A 17,568-nucleotide genomic window follows, 5' to 3' on the forward strand; every position below is an offset into this window, starting at 1 on the left:
ATTATAACTCCACTCTAGACCCAAGTATGCTATCTCCTTTAATCCTTTTTTGTCTAAACTTTTGAAGCACTCCCTCTTAAAGTGCTTGCAACTGCAACAACTAAAATCGGCAAACCCCCACATTGTTCTGCTAGTTGGGTTGCTACTTTCACCTGCCATCTTCTCAAACAAATTCCACGATTCTTCTTCGCAAGGTCAAGCTGAAAAATATTTTTGGGTTCGCATCTCAGGGTGTAAAATCTTTTTGGGTACGCATCTTCTCAAAGTAAATTACAAGTCGATGCCCGGAGAAGTCCCACAAGGTCCAAATCATTTCTTCCCAAAACATCACCTACAGTAACAAGTGTTTTTGTCTGCTCAATGATATTACTGTTTTTTTATGCTCAATATCCACCTCATTTCTGTACCCCAAGTCCAATGTGAGATAACCTGCATAAGAATCTTTTTCTTCAAGTTCTCAAAATTACTCCCCTCCATTGTAGAAAGATGGACGTGGTCGAGTTTTGAAAAGGAGAAATTGCACCTGTGAATTTTGGTTCTTTATCGAAACAGTTTTCTTTTTTGTTTTTTTTGTTTTTTTAAGGAGGTAATGGAGATTGTACGGTCAAACAAATTTATTAAGGTATGGATGACAAGGATTTGATATGAGTAGGCAAGAAAGTGGCTATCAAAATCGAAACATGAGTGGTGTGTATTTTTAGAATTTGTGGGATCACGAAGAAACTTGAATTAATCAGCACAACCACAACAAACACTGATTGTCTCATGCTCTCTATTTTATAGCAAAGTTTTAGCTAAAACTATAAAAAATAAATAAAAAATAAAAAATCATTTTAGGAGCTCTTTGAAAAAATTGTACTCCAACCAATGGAATCTAGCTTTCTTTCCAAACAAAAAAGAAAAATATACACATGTACACACATCCAGTTAGAAGATGCGATTCGATTGATTCGATTTTAGTAAACAATAAGAAGCACTCTCTAGTACAAAGCAGTTTTAGTAGACAAGTGCATACAAGCACCAGTTCAAATGCATCAATGTTTACAGAAATCATACTAGCATTATTTCCCAAACACCAATACCGAAAATGTAGTGAACAAAGCTCCAAATACAAGTCACACTCTTACCACAAAACACTAACAAGTTTGTTCGGGCAGGAAATCTCGATGGTGGGCGTTCCTGGCTCAAACACACAGCTCCCCGAGGAGTTGGCACTTTGGTTGGTTATCGGGCTCCTGCTTGTCGGGTTGCTGCAAGAGGAGGACACAGTTAGTTCTGAAAGGTGCCTTTGTGGGGCCTTAGGTATAGGCCTTGAGGCTCACAATCAAAACTAACTGGTGCAAAGGCGTGCCACTGCCATCTCAATATGGCAGATATAGAACAAGTGTGTTTAAGTTGATTACTTGCACCCTAAGTTATTCTAACTTCTTATTATTAAAGGATTGTCGTGGATGGGTTAAGTCAACATTAAGTTCTTTTCTATGCCTTGAGATCAAGAACTTTCATTTATCTTGTATGCTTAGAGGGTGGAAGTCTAGAGCTGATTAAATCATCAGTTTAGTTCACTTTTAATCTTCTTATGACAGTAAAAACCACTAAGGAAACCAGATCTGACAACTGATGGAGCTTTGAATCATTAAGAGACTGGAAATGACTTGAATATATACTAGGGAATACATTACAACACTAGATCTATGAATTGAAAGACGATACAAAGAGAGTTGGACAAGATTTCACCTTATCGGTCGAGGTTAAATATCTTGCGGTCTCTTCTTTTTGCAATTACAAGAGGTTGAGTACTGAAGAAGGATGAATGGCAAACAAGTTTACATAAGAGAATTGGTACTACAACATTTGAAAAAGTTAGCAGAGCTTTTACATAGATGAAAAATGTCTTTCTAAGGGGTGTCTAAGGCTAAAGGGTGTAGAATATGGACAAAGCGCAACTTTCTGGGTATTTGCTTGACTAAGAGGCAAGTTGTATGTTTGTTTGTTTGATTGGTTGAGTTTCCTTGTCTTTGGGCCCTCTTCCCCTATTTATAGGCGAATTAGCCCGACTGTGGTGCATCTGCTCTTGCCCGAAAACAACTAGAGGGTAGTGAGTCATCAACATTTTTACATGTTCTGCCATTTGGAAAAGTTCTTTTGGGCCAAGAGTAGGTGGATTTCCATTGGTTGTCACTTCTCTTGTAAGCACCTAACCTTTGAATTTAATGGGGAGCCGAGTTGTCGTATTGTTTTGAGACAGGTATCCGGGCTTGACTCTGGGCCTCAGGCAAAATCTCCTCTATTGAGCTCTTTTGGGCTTCCTTCCCTTGAAGCCCAAAGTTAAATATTAACCTAAACAGTGCCCCCTTCAATAGTTGTTAAGCCTGCAAACCGAGGCGCTAATAATAATTGAACAACAGACGCACGTCTTTACTTAGTACGTGCGCCATTTAATGCAGTTGGTGCTTATTAGAATCTTTTACACTAACCCACGATCTCTGTCCTTAATCAACCACTCCTTATATAATTTTCTTAATCCCTTAAGCAGCTTTAAACCCCGAAATCCTCATAACTTCCCAGAATTCCCAGAGTCCTCAAAGACCTTTCTTGTTCCCGGCTCCCTTTTTAAATCTTCTCATTTCCCTCCAAGTTTAATCAATGGCCCCAAAAGCTACTCAAACCCGATCTTCTTATGAATTTGGTTAGGGTATTGCCACTCTACGCCGTTTGCTCAATGCCCTTCATCGTCCTCAGGCAGGCCTGCATTCTGAACTTTTCTTTGAAGAAGGTGGGGTGCACTTATTGGGACCCGCATGGATTTCTCAGGTCCCAATCTCAGTAGAGGCCAACATGCCCATGGCCAATTGGTTCACTCCAAACCCATTCCTGGCTGAGTCGGGTATTTCTTAATCCAAGTGGTTAAACCACCATCGCGGCTTCCTTCTAATGAATGATAAATTCTAGGTTAAGTGGATAAACGAGCTCGAGCCTATCTTTAAAAGGAAATGGATGAACAATGGTATCTAGGAAATGATAATGCTCTCAAAGACCACCGTGGTTGCTAAGCTCGAATTATTGACCACCGCTCTCCTTTTCTGGAACTTGGGCACCAACACTTTTGACTTTAGGATGGGCCCCATGTCCTCGACTATCCTAGATATGGCGCAAGTCTTCGGGCTTAGTAAGGATTCTACTGAGGTATTATATGGCTTGTTCCTTCCTTCCTTCATTGTTTTGGGCCAGCAAGCTTCCAATTGACCTCTTCGAGGAAGAAATATAAAGCAGCACCTACGGTAACAAGTGTTCTTGTCTGCTCAAAGTAAATTACAAGTCGGTGCCCGGAGAAGTCCCACAAGGTCCAAATCATTTCTTCCCAAAACATCACCTACGGTAACCAATGTTCTTGTCTGCTCAATGATCTTATTGTTTTTTTATGCTCAATATCCACCTCATTTCTGTACCCCAAGTTCAATGTGAGATAACTTGCATAAGAATCTTTTTCTTCAAGTTCTCAAAATTACTCCCCTCCATTGTAGAAAGATGGACGTGGTCGAGTTTTGACAAGGAGAAGTTGCACCTGTGAATTTTGGTTCTTTATCGAAACAAATTTTTTTTTTCCTGCTCTTTTTTTTTTTTTTTTTTTTTTTTTTTGAGGGAGGTAATGGAGATTGTACGGTCAGACAAATTGATCAAGGTATGGATGACAAGGATTTGATTATGAGCAGGCAAGAAAGCGGCTATCAACATTGAAACATGAGTGGGGTGTATTTTTGTGGGATCACAGCGAAACTTGGATTAATCAACACAACCACAACAAACACTTATTATCTCATGCTCTCTATTTTATAGCAAAGTTTTAGCTAAAACTATTTAAAAATAAAAAATAAAAAAAAACATCATTTTAGGAGCTCTGTTAACAAATTTTACTCCAACCAATGGAATCTAGCTTTCTTTCCAAACGAAAAAGAAAAATATACACATGACACACATCCAGTTAGAAGATGCGATTCGATTGATTCAATTTTAGTAAAGAATAAGCACTCTCTAGTACAAAGCAGTTTCAGTAGACAAGTGCATACAAGCACCAGTTCAAATGCATCAATGTTTACAGAAATCACACTAATATCGAAAATGTAGCGAACAAAGCTCCAAATACAAATCACACTTTTACCACGAAACATTAACAAGTCAACACAAGTGTAACATGACTCGGAATATGTATCAGTGCCTACCCAAATCACACAAGTTTCTGGGATAGTTTTTCCGTTGATGCCGTAGTTTGCAGGCTTATATCAAACAAGATGAAATCGGCCTCGGATACGAAGCTGGGCACAGACCGTTGAGGGGTGAACAGAGAATAGTCACAGCAAGTAACACCCAACTAGCAACCACAATAACGCTAAAGCCAATATAGCCTGCATCTTCAGGATCTCCAATGCCCCTGATTCAACCACCACAGTAACGCCAAAGCCAAAAAGGTCCAAGCAATCATATAACCAAGGCTAGAACTGGCCTCTAGCCCACAGAAATCACATAACCAAGGCTTCTTCCTTGAGGAGGAAGCTTTGCCAGCTTAAATCCAATATGGCGGTCACTGACAATAAGAGTGGTGCCCATCTTGTTCTTGGAACTATGACTAACAGTCATAGCACGACATCAAGTAGCATAGTTGTCTCTATCCAAAAAATTTGGACATACCAATGCGATTTCTGGGGAATGTGTTGTGTGGTCCAATAGATCAGAGAGCCTTCTAGTCTGCTCCCCAGGATGATATTTCTTCCTTTAAAAGGAAAAACAAAAGAAAGAAGAATATAACACACAAACAAGCAATCACACACACCCGGAAAAACTTAACATGCCAGCCAAAAAATGAGGATTCCTCTTTGGTAGAGAGTGTTGCAATTGTAACATCTAATTTGTATCCGCAATCATCAGCTGGTCCTGTAAAAATATATATTTAGTTGACGATTACAAACAACCACACAAACTGTTCAATAAGAAATCTGACTGAAGAACTACGAATAAGATGAATAAATCAGACTTTTAATTTTAACGGTTCAAGGTTCAGAAAAAGATGAAAAATTGGAGAGTGAAATTAATAGATGCTTAATTAGTGAATGAAGAACTTACGGTTTGATCACGATCATTCTCCTTTGAATCACTTAGCTTCAGTACATCATCAGTTTCCTCTGCTATTTGTTGTCTTTCTGGTCTTGGATCACTTTGGAGTAACCCATCAGGAGAAATCTTTAACTTGATCAGCTGGCAGTCCTCGACAATCAAAGTGGGTAAGGATGGGACTTTGAAAATGCAATTTCCCGTGCAAAATCCTTGCAAACTTGGTAGACCAGAAAGTTGCAAATCTTTCAAGCAATTGAAAGTAATCTCATTTTCTGAATCATTTTCGTTGCTTGCCACTATTTCTACCATTCTTTCACAGGACTTAACTACCAACTTCTTGAGGTGCTGCAGATTCTTAGCCACAGAATAAGGTATTAAGTATTGCAGTCCGTGACAATCCAATATGGTCAAAGTGGTTAGATTCCGAAAGGATATCAAAGTTGAAGCTAGATTCTCTAATCTGCCACATTTTTCTAGGCATAGAAATTCCAAGTTTGGAAAAACAGGGCCCCCTGGTTGGGAGTTCTCCTTTCCTAGATGTATCAGCTCCGGCATATTGCCGAGCCACAGAATCTTTACATGTGGGAGGGTCTTAACTTCATGTATCTCCCCGCTACTACTTCCTTGGTGGTCGTGGACAATTAATTCTTTCCAAGGAGCAGAGAGCACACGGAGCTGTTCAATATTCTGTAAATTCTCAAAGAAATCATCCGACTTGGGATGTGAAGTAGCAAAACCAATTCCTTTTAGTTTTCTCAACAACTCTGCCGGGAGTGGACCATACAAAATCTCTGTGTTCTCGTCCAAAACTAAGTATTCCAAGTTGAGGAATGACTTATCCTGAAATATAATCAACGGTAAGAGCATGCTTTAAAATATTTTGGAAAAACTGGACACCACATAATAACTTTAATATTAAAAACATAATAACTGTATTTACTTGATGGTGTATGTTTAACTAGTATGTAAAAATCACATAAAATTTTAAATATCAAAAGAATTGCGTACAAGTATGGATACCTTCTCCATTAAAAAGAAAGGTTGTTTCGTTGGCTTTGGGTGGCCCAACTCAAGCTTGTCTTGATATGTTGAAAATCCGGCAGGCAAAATCTTCACACCACCACATTTCATGAAATATAAGATGTTGAGTGATGGCCAATTAGAAACATGCAATCCTGGATAGAAACTCCCAAGTTGGGGCAAGTTATAAAATTGCATAAATGTTACTTTCGGGAACTCGAACTTCTCATATGCCGTTTCTGGTCTTTCTTTATTCGCGACAATTTCCTCCAGTAAATCACAATTCTTAACCTTCAACATCTCTAGCTGCTTAAGATCTTTGGCCACTGAGGCGGGAAAAACATTTTTCAAACTATCACATGAGTCTATGTCAACGAAGTGTAGATTTGGGCATTCAAAACCATTCATTTGAGTGGTAGATGATGTGTCATATACCATTTGTAGTGCCTGACATTTGGATATTGTGAGATGTTTGAGTTGTCCGAGACATTTAGCCATGGAACTCGAAAACAAGAATCTTAAACTATCACATTGATGCACAACTAAGGTTGTTAAGTTGGGTATCAAAACCTGCATAGCACAGAGCAAAATTCATGTTTATTTTAGGAAATTATAGTTTACATTGTTGTTAGTCATATATGTTCCAAATGTGTGAATATAAAGTAAAAGGTCATATATAAAAAATGTAACCTACCAGGCTATTAGACAGCTGTATATCTTTGTACATTCATTAACTAGCAAAGAACAAATTGGAGTAAAAAACTATATCAAATTTTATAGGGCCAAAGTTAAGTCAATTTTATTCCAAATTTAAACTAGTTATTTTTCGATCAAATAAAAAACTATTTTATTTAAATTGATGCCAAAAACATATTATTATGAATATTTTTAATGGTAAATGATGAATTATTCTGATCATCAAGTTTAAATTTTTTGCACTCAAAATAAGTGCGACTCCTCTTTGACATGTTTCATTAGTTGGCACCGGTCCATAATCCAAACCCTAAAATAACCCTGTCCTCCCAGTAAAATTAAATAAAAGTAAGAAAAAAGAAGCCGCTCATCCTCCTCTCTGTCTCACTTCCCCAAACTAAACAGCAGCAATATCAATTGCATCTCCTTCACACTTTAAATCCATAAATCAAACCCAAAAGCCTCGCCCTTCAATTTAATTGCTCCTTCAAACAATAGGGGACGACCAAATCTGGGAATATTGGCTGTCAGATTTGTGAATATAAGCGTCTCCCCTGACGCACCATCGACCATCTCCTATTGCAAATCCTTGGGTCCTTGCCGTTGACCGTGCAGCCCACCGAGAATCAGGTTCCGAGAATCTACTTCACCGTTCCCGCGAGCTCCTTCGGCCATGGATCTGTTCCTCATAACCTTGGCTATCTCGATGATGTCATCAAGGGAGATGCTGCCGCTGTGCTTGAAGAGGTGGGGATCCGTGAGGGAGGAGGGTGCGGTGATTGGTGGCGTTAGGAATGAAGGGGAATGGGAGAGGTACCCACTACGCTGGCTGGGCTACGATCTGATTGTTATATTTTTATTTTATTTGGAGTCATCGCCGTTAGGTTTTGTTGAGTGAATGGACAGATTTTCAAAATTTAAAAAGGTCACAGAGCGTCTGCATACATAAATAAGTGCAGAATATTTGAACTCATTAGTTGAATGCTCTGGGAATAAAACATCTTAATATCAAAACCTGAGAAAAATTTGTGTAGAGCTTGATTTGACCATGCTGAATGATATTACACCGGCATTCCTTACTTGCAATGTGTTAAACCAAAATAATAAAAGACTCTCATTAAGGAAGGGGAATGGGGGAGCCGGAGAGTTTGGATGAGTGAATGCGAGAGGTACCCGCTATGCTGGGCTACGCTCTGATTTTTTGTATTTTTTTCTTTACTTTATTTGGAGTTTACTCCCTTAAGTTTGGATGACTGAATGGACAGATATCAAAATTTTTAAAAAATCACAGAGCGGCCGTATGCATAAATGGGTGCAGAAGTTTTGAACTTGTTAGAAAATACCTAAAAAAAAAAAATCTTAATATCAAAACCTAATAACATAATATATTATTTAAATGGTTTTTGCTTGTGGAAAAAAAAAATCTTAAGCATTTGTATCTTTTTTCTTATTGAAAGAATAAAAAAAAATTATATGTCGAAATTCGAAGAAGAAGGCTATTTGGAGAAAGAATCATGCAACCATTTTGCTAGAAAAGTAACTAAGAAAGTACCTCCCCATTATTGAAGAGTCTCGGTGGTCCACCAACTTCATCCTCCGTAACGATTTCGTCGGCTTCTGTAGCAATCGTTAGTTGCTTATTTTTGGAAGAGAAACCAATAAGCTTTGGTAGATTCCGAAGTATCAAAGATTTTAACTTTCGGAAAGGCTCGCCTATGAGTTGCCCATAACATACACTTTCCAAACTCACAAGGTCTTCAAGGGCTAGAGATTCCAGCTTGGAGAAGGCATTATGAGAATAACTCAATTTGACGTAGTTAAACACATACTTAACTTCGTCGTTGTTTTGGACATGGAGCTGCTTCAGCTGATTAATAGCTTCACTGTCAAACAGATAGGAAATAATATTCTCAATCTCCATCCCATCCAAGTACAATTGCTCACATTTCTTTACCAACAACTTTATACCTCGGTCGAACTGATTTCCACTTGTAAGCTTCAGTTTTAGCATGTTCGAGGAGGTTGGATGGATGTCAGGATATGCCCAACAATCACCGATAAGTATCGTGTATCTTTCTAGCTTATCAGAGAACAAGTTTGTTGGAAGAAGGTTAGCATCTGGAATGTGTACGTCCAATGCAGATAGATGAGATAAGTGCTTCAGCTCTGAAACGCTAGCATTACTTCTTCTGCCATCGACCAAACCTTCACCCTCCCATTGCTTGAAGCTTTTTATACCCATCCTCAAGTCTTCTAGTCTTGTCAAGCTTGATATAACACCAGGTGAGATCAGAACAAGTTCAGAGCAACCGGTCAAATCCAATAATTGTAGCCGAGTCAATTGCCTTATTTCTTTGGGCAACTCTTTAATCTTGGACTTTAGGAGGCTAAGAATTTTCAAGTGTGTTAGCTGTCCAACAAGAGTTATGTCTACCAACTCGCACCGATCTAAACACAATGTGTGGAGATGCTTTAGGGATTGAAGAGATGGAGGTAGTGACGGAATATGGAATTTGGTTACATCCAACACTTTGAGTTCTTTCATCCTTTCGAAAAATTTGCTTGGGATTTCCTCGGAGTCGCCAATATCATCATTCTCCAAGACCAACAATTTTAATTCTGGGCATTCCCAAGGTACTTCAGGAAGTCTGGGGATTTTGCAAGATATTAAGGAGATCATAGTGTACTTTTTAAATAAATCCTCAGCGGGCCATTCTTTCACCTCCTCTCCATATGCTCTTGAAAAGGCCTTTTGATCATCAGATGCAATCCAGACAGCAACATCTCATACAAGCTCATGCATTCTAACAGTACTATGGTCGTAACTATCCAGCAATAGGCAAGAATTTTTTAGTTTTGCAGCCAGTGCATGCAATGAATTCCGTGCATCTTCCACTGTATCAACATTTTTTATCAAACCCAAACCCATACTATACTTGAACAAGTCACTGAGAGAAATACTACAGCTCCCCCCTGCAATAACTCCACATAGCAAGAATAATGGCCTAAGCTCATCACCCTTCAACCGATTGTAACTCCACTCTATAGCAAATTTTGCTTTTTCTGCTGGTCCGTCCTTGCAAAGCTTTTGAAGCGCCTCAAGGCATCTTTCCATACCTCTAAACGACTATCTTCTCTTGAAGCCCTTGCAACCGTAACAACTGAAACCGGCAAACCTCCACATCTTCTTGCTAGTTGGGTTGCTACTTTCCGTATACGGTCGTCTTTAACCACGTCACCTGCCATCTTCTCAAACAACCTCCAAGTTTCTTCTTCACTTAAAAGGCCAAGTTGGAAACACTTTTGCATGCCCATCCCAGAAAGAACTGTTTGATCTCTAGAGGATAACAATAAATTACAAGTCGGCACGCCAACAAGTCCCACAGCCTCCAAGTCAATTATTCCCAAAACATCATCTAAAATTATAAGAGTCTTCCTATCTTTTATCTTGGCCCATAGGAGATTCGCCCTTGTTCCCATTTTCAGAGATTCATCAACGTCCCTATCAAACTTTTCAGCAATTTCTTTTTGAATTTCTTCGTTGTCTTTTTTTTCTTTGACATTTAGTATTATAACCACATCATCAAATAACTTCTCTTTCACAGCTTCTCTGTAAACCTCTTTGGCAAGTGTTGTCTTCCCAACGCCCCCTAATCCGTACACACCAATCTTGTTGATATCAGGTTTTTTCAGTTCCGTAATGATATCCTTCACCATTGAAGTCCTTGATTCAAAGGCCACGTACTCGTCGGAGGCTATGGCAGATATGTCTTCTAAGGCAGCATTGTAAGAAATAGTGGGAAACTTGTTTTTATTTTCATGTTCTTCAATCTTTCTCACCAATTTAGTTGATTTTCTGCTGAGCTGATGATAGGATATCAGGTTAGGACATATATACAGACACTTTGTCTTTGCACGGCCTTCATCATCCCATAATGCTTCTGCCTCTCGAGAGATCTCATCTGCTTCTGTCTGCCAGTTCCGGACATCAGCTTCCACTTTTTGATCAACTTTTCTTTCGACTTTTTCAACGTCATGGTTCATCCTTTGTTTGACATCATTAAATTTCTTCAATGCACTCCTTAGATCTTTAAGGTTGCTTTTGCAGAAAATGACATAACTCACTTGCCGTCCAAGTGGTCTAACTATGTAGTCAATTATTGTAGGAATAATTGCAGTGAGTATCTCCATCGCGATGGCACCTTCAACTTACCAATTCGTCTGCTTCTCCGATCTGTTGAATATATATGAATCCAAAATAAATAAAAAATTCAAGATACGAGAAAGGAATCCTTTATTTTCAAAGCAGATGAAATTAAAAAAAATAAAAAATAAAACAATAGGTCATACCTTAGCTCATGATCAACGCTACGCTTGAAGAAAAACAGAGCAGTACGCAAATCTTTTGGTTTTCTTTTGCTTTTGGAGAAATCTGCATAGTAAAAGCAAAAAGAAGGTTATTCCACACTTGCAAAGTAGAAGTCGAGACCATGAACAAGTTTTCACATACAATTATTATACTAAAAAAACTTGCTTGGTACGGAATTTAGGTAACTGTTTTCAAATTTTTAAAAACTATGAAAAACATATGTAATCTGCTTTGAATTTCACTGAGGCATTTTAACAAACACCATATCTGTACGCTTAAAGCCGGTGCATGAGGCAGAGAACGAAATGTAAAACGAGTTGTTCGTTGAAGACCACCAATTGAAGTTTGTACCACAGAGCTACTGATCTAGATGGTACGATGGAGTTGACCCCCGATTCTCAGGAGCTGAGCGAGTTAACTCTGCCAAGGCTCGACGAGTTCCAGAGGCTCATGACGAGCTCTAGTTTACGAAAGAAATCTGAGGCCATCAACTGCGAAATCCAGGCAGCCGTGAGCTCGAGCAACGCGAGGTTAGGAACAGAGATAACCTCGCTCTGAAAGGTCGAGCAGAGCTAGGGGGCTGCAGAGTGTCTGATTTTGTTCATCTTGAAGAGAATTCAATTTTTTATTTATTTACAAGTATGATAATGGCAGCCATGGTGATTGGTCCTAGACGAAGGGAGATGGAGGAAAAGGGGTGAAAAAGTTACAGGGAGGAAGAAATGAGCTGTTTGGTTGTTTGTTTAAAAGGTGTTTGGTTGTGTGTTGAAAGAACCACATAAGCAAGTCCGCGTATTGGGTTCTCAAAGACAAATACAATTTTACATTTTTATAATTAGATAATGTATATATTAGATTAATTTAATAATGATTTTTTTTATAAAGAAAATATTAAAACGTGATAGTATTTTGTTTGATAGTAATATCTTTGTAATGTATAAGATAATGGCAGTGTTGGTGGAGATGGTGGTTATGACGAGAGTAGTGCTGCCATACCTCCATCAACCACCTCCCTCCCCTTTCTCCCAAAGTCATGACTGCTCCACCCCCAAATTTCACAACTCATGACAGATCATATCCATCTTACTAATTAACCTTATGAAGGAAATTTCACTTAGAAGAAAAATCACGAAGGAGGTTGAAATTATTTGGGGAAATTTGGGCTTCTATATTGCTGTGAATTCCATGACAGAGAAGTCCGATGACGACAGAGTGCTGCCATGGCTTCCACGATAAAGAATATGAGGATTTTGGGGCGGGGTCGTCGACAGAGAAAGTTTGGAGGAGAAGTGGGTGGCACCGATGGAAGAGACAAGGTTACTGGAAGCGTTGGAGAGGACAAGGTTTCTGGCGCTGAAACCATGGCAGAAAGTGAGTAGTGAGGCTTGAAGAGCCAGGCGTTGAGAAAGAAAGGGGATGTTTGGATGTGAGGTTAATATTGTGTTTGGTTACACGTTTATAAATTAAAATTGTAACAAATGTTTTGTTCTGAATGGGCCACTTCATGTGGTTATTATTTTGGGTACTGACTATTCAGTACCCAAGTATTGTCCCAGAATGAGAACAGTGGATAATTAAAGAAGGGAACATTGCGGTAATTAGCCTCAAGTAGACCAAAGGTACAAGAGAAGACATTGTCAAATGAAAAAATTAATCAATGTGTGTTTAATGTCTAAAGTGGCGTGCAGATAATTGAAGAGTTTTTGTGTTTTTCTCTTCTAATGTTGTCGGTAAATGAACTTTAAGCCATTTTCGGTTAGGGAGAAGTAAATGGAAACATAACAAGGAAAAGAAAAGGACAACTGATTTATTCAGGAGATGACAAGTTCGATGAACAGAGGTGCGGAAGAGCAAGAAAGGCTCAAGCTTTTCTCAACTTGGTTTTCTTCATTTTATTATGCATTTAGTGACAATTTCAATTATGTTTCGAAATTAATTTCTTTTCCCTCAATTTGGGTCGAACCACAATCTCATATCTCATGTTTTAAAAACTAAAATGTCATACCCTATCTTACAAATTTATTGCAACGTCAGACCTTCGTCAATTTGTCTGTTAATTTTTCTGTTAAGTGCTGATGTAGCTTAGAGTAGGACCCACTCTTTGGCCCAACTAGATAAAAATATTAATTAAATATTATAAATTAAAGATAAATTATTTAAATATTTTTATAAAAACATATGGGACCCACCCCTATATTTTCTTTTTCTCCTCTTCCTCTTGATTCGGTTCAATAATTGAGGTAGTTTTGTGTAATTTACTCTTGTTTTTAGTATCATTTTTCGCACTCTCTTTTCTACGGAGCATGAAAGTTCGAAGGCTTTGTAATTTTTCGGATGATTTCAATGAAAGAGCATATCTACTAAATCTGAGAAACTATCCCACCTTTTGTCTTCTTTTCAGATTTATGCAGATTTCTCTGCTTTTTTGGCCATTCGACAGTCTCAGAGGCTCAAGGTGTTGAATATGTGATCAAATTATTGTGGGCCTTTAGTTGTAAGCCGAACAACCCATTGAAGGGGCCTTTTTTATTTGGCCCATGTGCTAGCACATGAGGCAGCTAGGGTTTTAATTGGCAGCAACTGCTCCCTTTTTGAAGCCAGCAAAAAAAAAAAAAAAAAAGGGCAAATTAAGAGGAGCCGACGATCCCATTATTGGAGAAGAGAAGAGAGTTACTGCCCTTTTTGGTTAGCAATCATCCATCAAAGTAGTTGTTATTGTAATAACTTTGAACATTGCATAGAGAGAAAATTATTCACTATATTTTTTTCTCTATTTGTTTCTTTGGTGTGTGAGAGCTACTGAATGTATTGGGGTTTTAGGTTGTGACATTGTCAAATATTTTGTTAACACTCCCATTTGATTGATAATGGATTATTGGTGAGCTTCTACTGCTTCGAGAACATACTACAATTACATTAACTGTTGAGGAACCTCGTTAAATTTTGATGTCATTTCTACTTTTGTTCTTGCATTTCATTTGATATATTTCCTGTGGGTTAGTTTGAGTTGGTTTCCAAATTGGTTTGGTGCCATCCAAGCTCAACAATTGGTATTAGAACACTGGTTGATCTTGGGTACCGTCTAGTTGCTAAAGATGTCAAACAGGCAAGATAAGACTTCTTCTGGAAGAAACTCCAGGTTCGCAAGAGCTGCGATGTAAAATGCCAAGTTTGAAGTGGAAAGTTTGACGGTACAAACAACCTCGGGATGTGGCAATGTGCGGTCAAGGATGTGTTGGATCAATAAGATCTACTTGCCACTTTGGGAGATAAGCCGAAAACTATGTTGAAGCTAGATTGAGAGAAATTAAATTTGTGGACTTGCTATACAATTCGGTTGTGCTTTGCAAAAACTCATAAGTATTTTGTGATGCAGGAAAAATTGGCAAATGTGTTGTGGTAGAAACTAGCAGAAAAGTACATGACGATGAGTGCAGAGAACCAACTACACTTGAAGAAAAATCTTTATCGCTTCCAATATGGAGAAGGTACAAGAATGATTAAACACCTTGATGTTTTTAATAAGTTGATTGATGATGTAATGAATTTAGATGAGGATATTAATGATGAAGATAAGGCCTTAATATTGTTGAATTCTTTGCTGGACTTATGAGCATTTTGTTACCCACCATTATGCATGGTAAGGAAACGATAAAATTTGAAGATTTGTCAAATGCCTTGATGAATTATGAAATGAGGCATAGAGATAAAAATCATAATTGTACCTCTTAGGCTTTGTTTTTTAAAGGTAAATCATCGAAGAGAAGATCTTTCTCTTGTAGGAAAAAGTCAAAGTCTCGACCTAGAGGAAATTCTAAAGGTAGAAAAAGTTTGGAAATGGATGAATGTGCTTTTTGTCCTAATAAGGGTCATTGGAAGAAAGGTTGTCCTAGATTGAAGAACAAAGGCAAAATGGGTTCTGAAGCTAATGTTGTTGAGCTTGAAACTGATTTTTATTTGTTTTTTATTTTGCTTTAACTCCTTCCTCATCATTTGATTGTGCTACTAAGTGTGTGTTTGATGCAGGTTGTACTCATCATATGACTCCTCACAAGGATTGATTTTCAAGCTTGAAAAAGTTTGTCGGTGCTATTGTTTGACAATCCTTGTACAATAAAAGGGATTGGTACATTTTGTTTGAAGTTGCACGATGGAATGATTAAAAAGTTGACAGGTGTTCGGTATGTACCTAATTTGAAGAAAAATATTATTTCTTTGGGTACTTTAGAATCCAAGGGCTTCAAGTTTCATTCAAATGGGCACACTTTGAAAGTTACTTATGGTTCGCTTATTGTGATGAATTCCTTGATGTGGTCATTTGTATCCATTGCAAGGAAGCACTGTGACAGGTGAAGTGCCTATAGTCTCAGAAAATATGGGCATGTCTGATTCAGATACTACTAAACTATGACATATGAGATTGGGCCATGCCGGTGAAAGAACTCTACAAGGGCTTATGAAACAAGGTCTTCAAAAAGGTGCTAAGACTTGTAAGCTTGATTTATGTTAGCATTGTGTCTTGAGGAAGCAAACTAGAATGAGATTCGGTACTGTAGTACATCAAATAAAGGACATTCTTGATTATGTGCATTCAAATATTTAGGGCACTACAAAGACTCCCTAGACATTGGTTCGTGACCTTTGTTGATGATTATTCTAGAAGGTCTTAGGTCTACACTATGAAGCACAAAAATGAGGTGTTGAGAATTTTTTTTAGGTTGGAAGAAAAAGGTTGAGAACCAGACTGGGGGGAAAATTAAGATTTTGAGATCAAATAATGGTGGAGAACAAATATCTGATCATTTCCTTAAAGTTTGCAAAAAGGAAGAGATTGTGAGGCATTTCAGTGTTAGGGGAACTCCACAGCAAAATAGAGTTACAGAAAGATTAAATCAAACCTTGCTTGAGAAGGTTAGATGTATGTTGTCTCAGTCAGGTTTGAGCAAGTCGTTTTGGGCAAAGATACTTATGCATGTCACATCATGGTTACCCTCAAGTGTTATTTAGGGTAAAATACCAATGGAGCTATGGATTGGAAAACCATCCTCTAACTATGGTTATATTCGTATTTTTGGTTCACCTTTTCATGTAACTGAAAATAATTGATCCTAGAGCCAAAAAGAATATCTTTCTTGGTTTTAGTAATGATGTCAAAGATTACAGGTTATGATGCCTATCCATGAAGAAACTTGTAATCAATAGAGATGTGACATTTGACAAAGAAAGTATGCTTAGAGACACTGAGAAGAATGTGAAAGATGTCCAACAGGTGGAGCTTGAGAAAGTTGCCTCTAGTACTTCATATCCTATTCCGCTAATGTTAAAGCCACTACAAGTGAAGAAGTAGGAGGTCAAAAGGATGTTGAAGATGTTGAAGTTGAATGCTCTTTTCAAGATGAAGAGCAAGTTTCACCTCAAGAGTCTATTGCCAAGAACAAAGGAAGGAGAAATATTAACAAGCGAACTCGGTATAGTGATTATGTTGCTTTTGCTCTTCCCATTAGCACTGATGAGATTCCATCCAATTTTGAGGAAGCCATTGAGAGTGAAGAAAAGAAGAAGTGATGCAATGCCATGGGTGACAAGATGAATTCTCTCTTGAAAAACAAGACTTAGGAATTAGCTAATTGCCCAAGGGTAAGAAAGTTATCAGTTGCAAATGAGTGTATGGCAAGAAGGAAGGTATTGATAAGAAAAGCAATGTGAGATCCAAAACAAGACTAGTTGTTAAAGGGTATGCACAAACGGAAAGGATTGACTACAATGAAATCTTTTCTCTGATTGTGAAGCACTCTTCAATTCCTATTATGTTAGCTCTTGTTACACAATATGATCTTGAGCTTGTGCAACTTGATGTAAAGATGGTTTTCCTACATGGTGATTTGCATGAAGAGATCTATATGTTTTTAACCGGATGGGTACAAAGTGAAAGGAAGGAGAATTTGTTTTGCAAGTTGAAGAAATCTCTTTCTATTGTTTTAATTCCTTTTTTAAGTTAGCTTCAATAGGTTTTTAAAACTAAAAGTTGAAATCAACGTTGGAGAGATAGACAAAAGGTGAGTGAAGTTGAACTCAACGTTGTACTTGATGAACACATTTCTTTGTATAAAAATCCTAGTGGGTGTTCAATTTGGGTGTATAGGAATTAAGTTGGGTGTAGTCAAATTAGGATTTCAATAGATTTGCGTCTCCTTCTCCAGATGGAACAACTTGGTGAAGCAAGAGTCAACTTGAGTGTGGCATGGTGGAGATGAGATTCTTTTTAGCCTTTTTTTATACATGAAATTTACTCTCAAATCCTACTAAATCTCTTACTCAATGAAGCCAAGCTCAACTTAGTTGCGGAGGTTGTTGTTTTAAAGGAAGGGCTTTTGTTT

General features: G+C 38.0%; 2 protein-coding genes and 1 long non-coding RNA gene across 3 annotated transcripts; 1 reads left to right on the plus strand and 2 right to left on the minus strand.

Annotated features, from left to right (window-relative positions):
- Positions 1-4,036: 4,036 nt before the first annotated feature.
- Positions 4,037-11,333, minus strand: LOC148694489 (uncharacterized). The gene is made up of 5 exons (XM_088699678.1): positions 11,173-11,333; positions 8,375-11,056; positions 6,130-6,699; positions 5,119-5,949; positions 4,037-4,929 (listed from the first exon to the last, which is right to left on the minus strand). Exons 2-5 carry the CDS (start codon positions 9,500-9,502, stop codon positions 4,900-4,902), a joined length of 2,559 nt encoding a protein of 852 aa, XP_088555804.1. The 5' UTR covers positions 9,503-11,056; positions 11,173-11,333; the 3' UTR covers positions 4,037-4,899.
- On the minus strand, positions 9,865-11,013 carry LOC148694490 (disease resistance protein At4g27190-like). The gene has a single exon (XM_088700716.1). It carries the CDS (start codon positions 11,011-11,013, stop codon positions 9,865-9,867), a length of 1,149 nt encoding a protein of 382 aa, XP_088556842.1.
- Positions 11,334-13,523: 2,190 nt separating the features above from the next.
- On the plus strand, positions 13,524-17,161 carry LOC148694491 (uncharacterized). The gene is made up of 2 exons (XR_015966345.1): positions 13,524-16,611; positions 16,666-17,161. It is a non-coding gene; the product is annotated as an uncharacterized LOC148694491 (long non-coding RNA).
- Positions 17,162-17,568: the final 407 nt, after the last annotated feature.

Source organism: Pyrus communis, chromosome 9 (assembly GCF_041283825.1).
Source record: "Pyrus communis isolate YQ-2024b chromosome 9, ASM4128382v1, whole genome shotgun sequence".
Lineage (NCBI taxonomy): Eukaryota > Viridiplantae > Streptophyta > Magnoliopsida > Rosales > Rosaceae > Pyrus > Pyrus communis.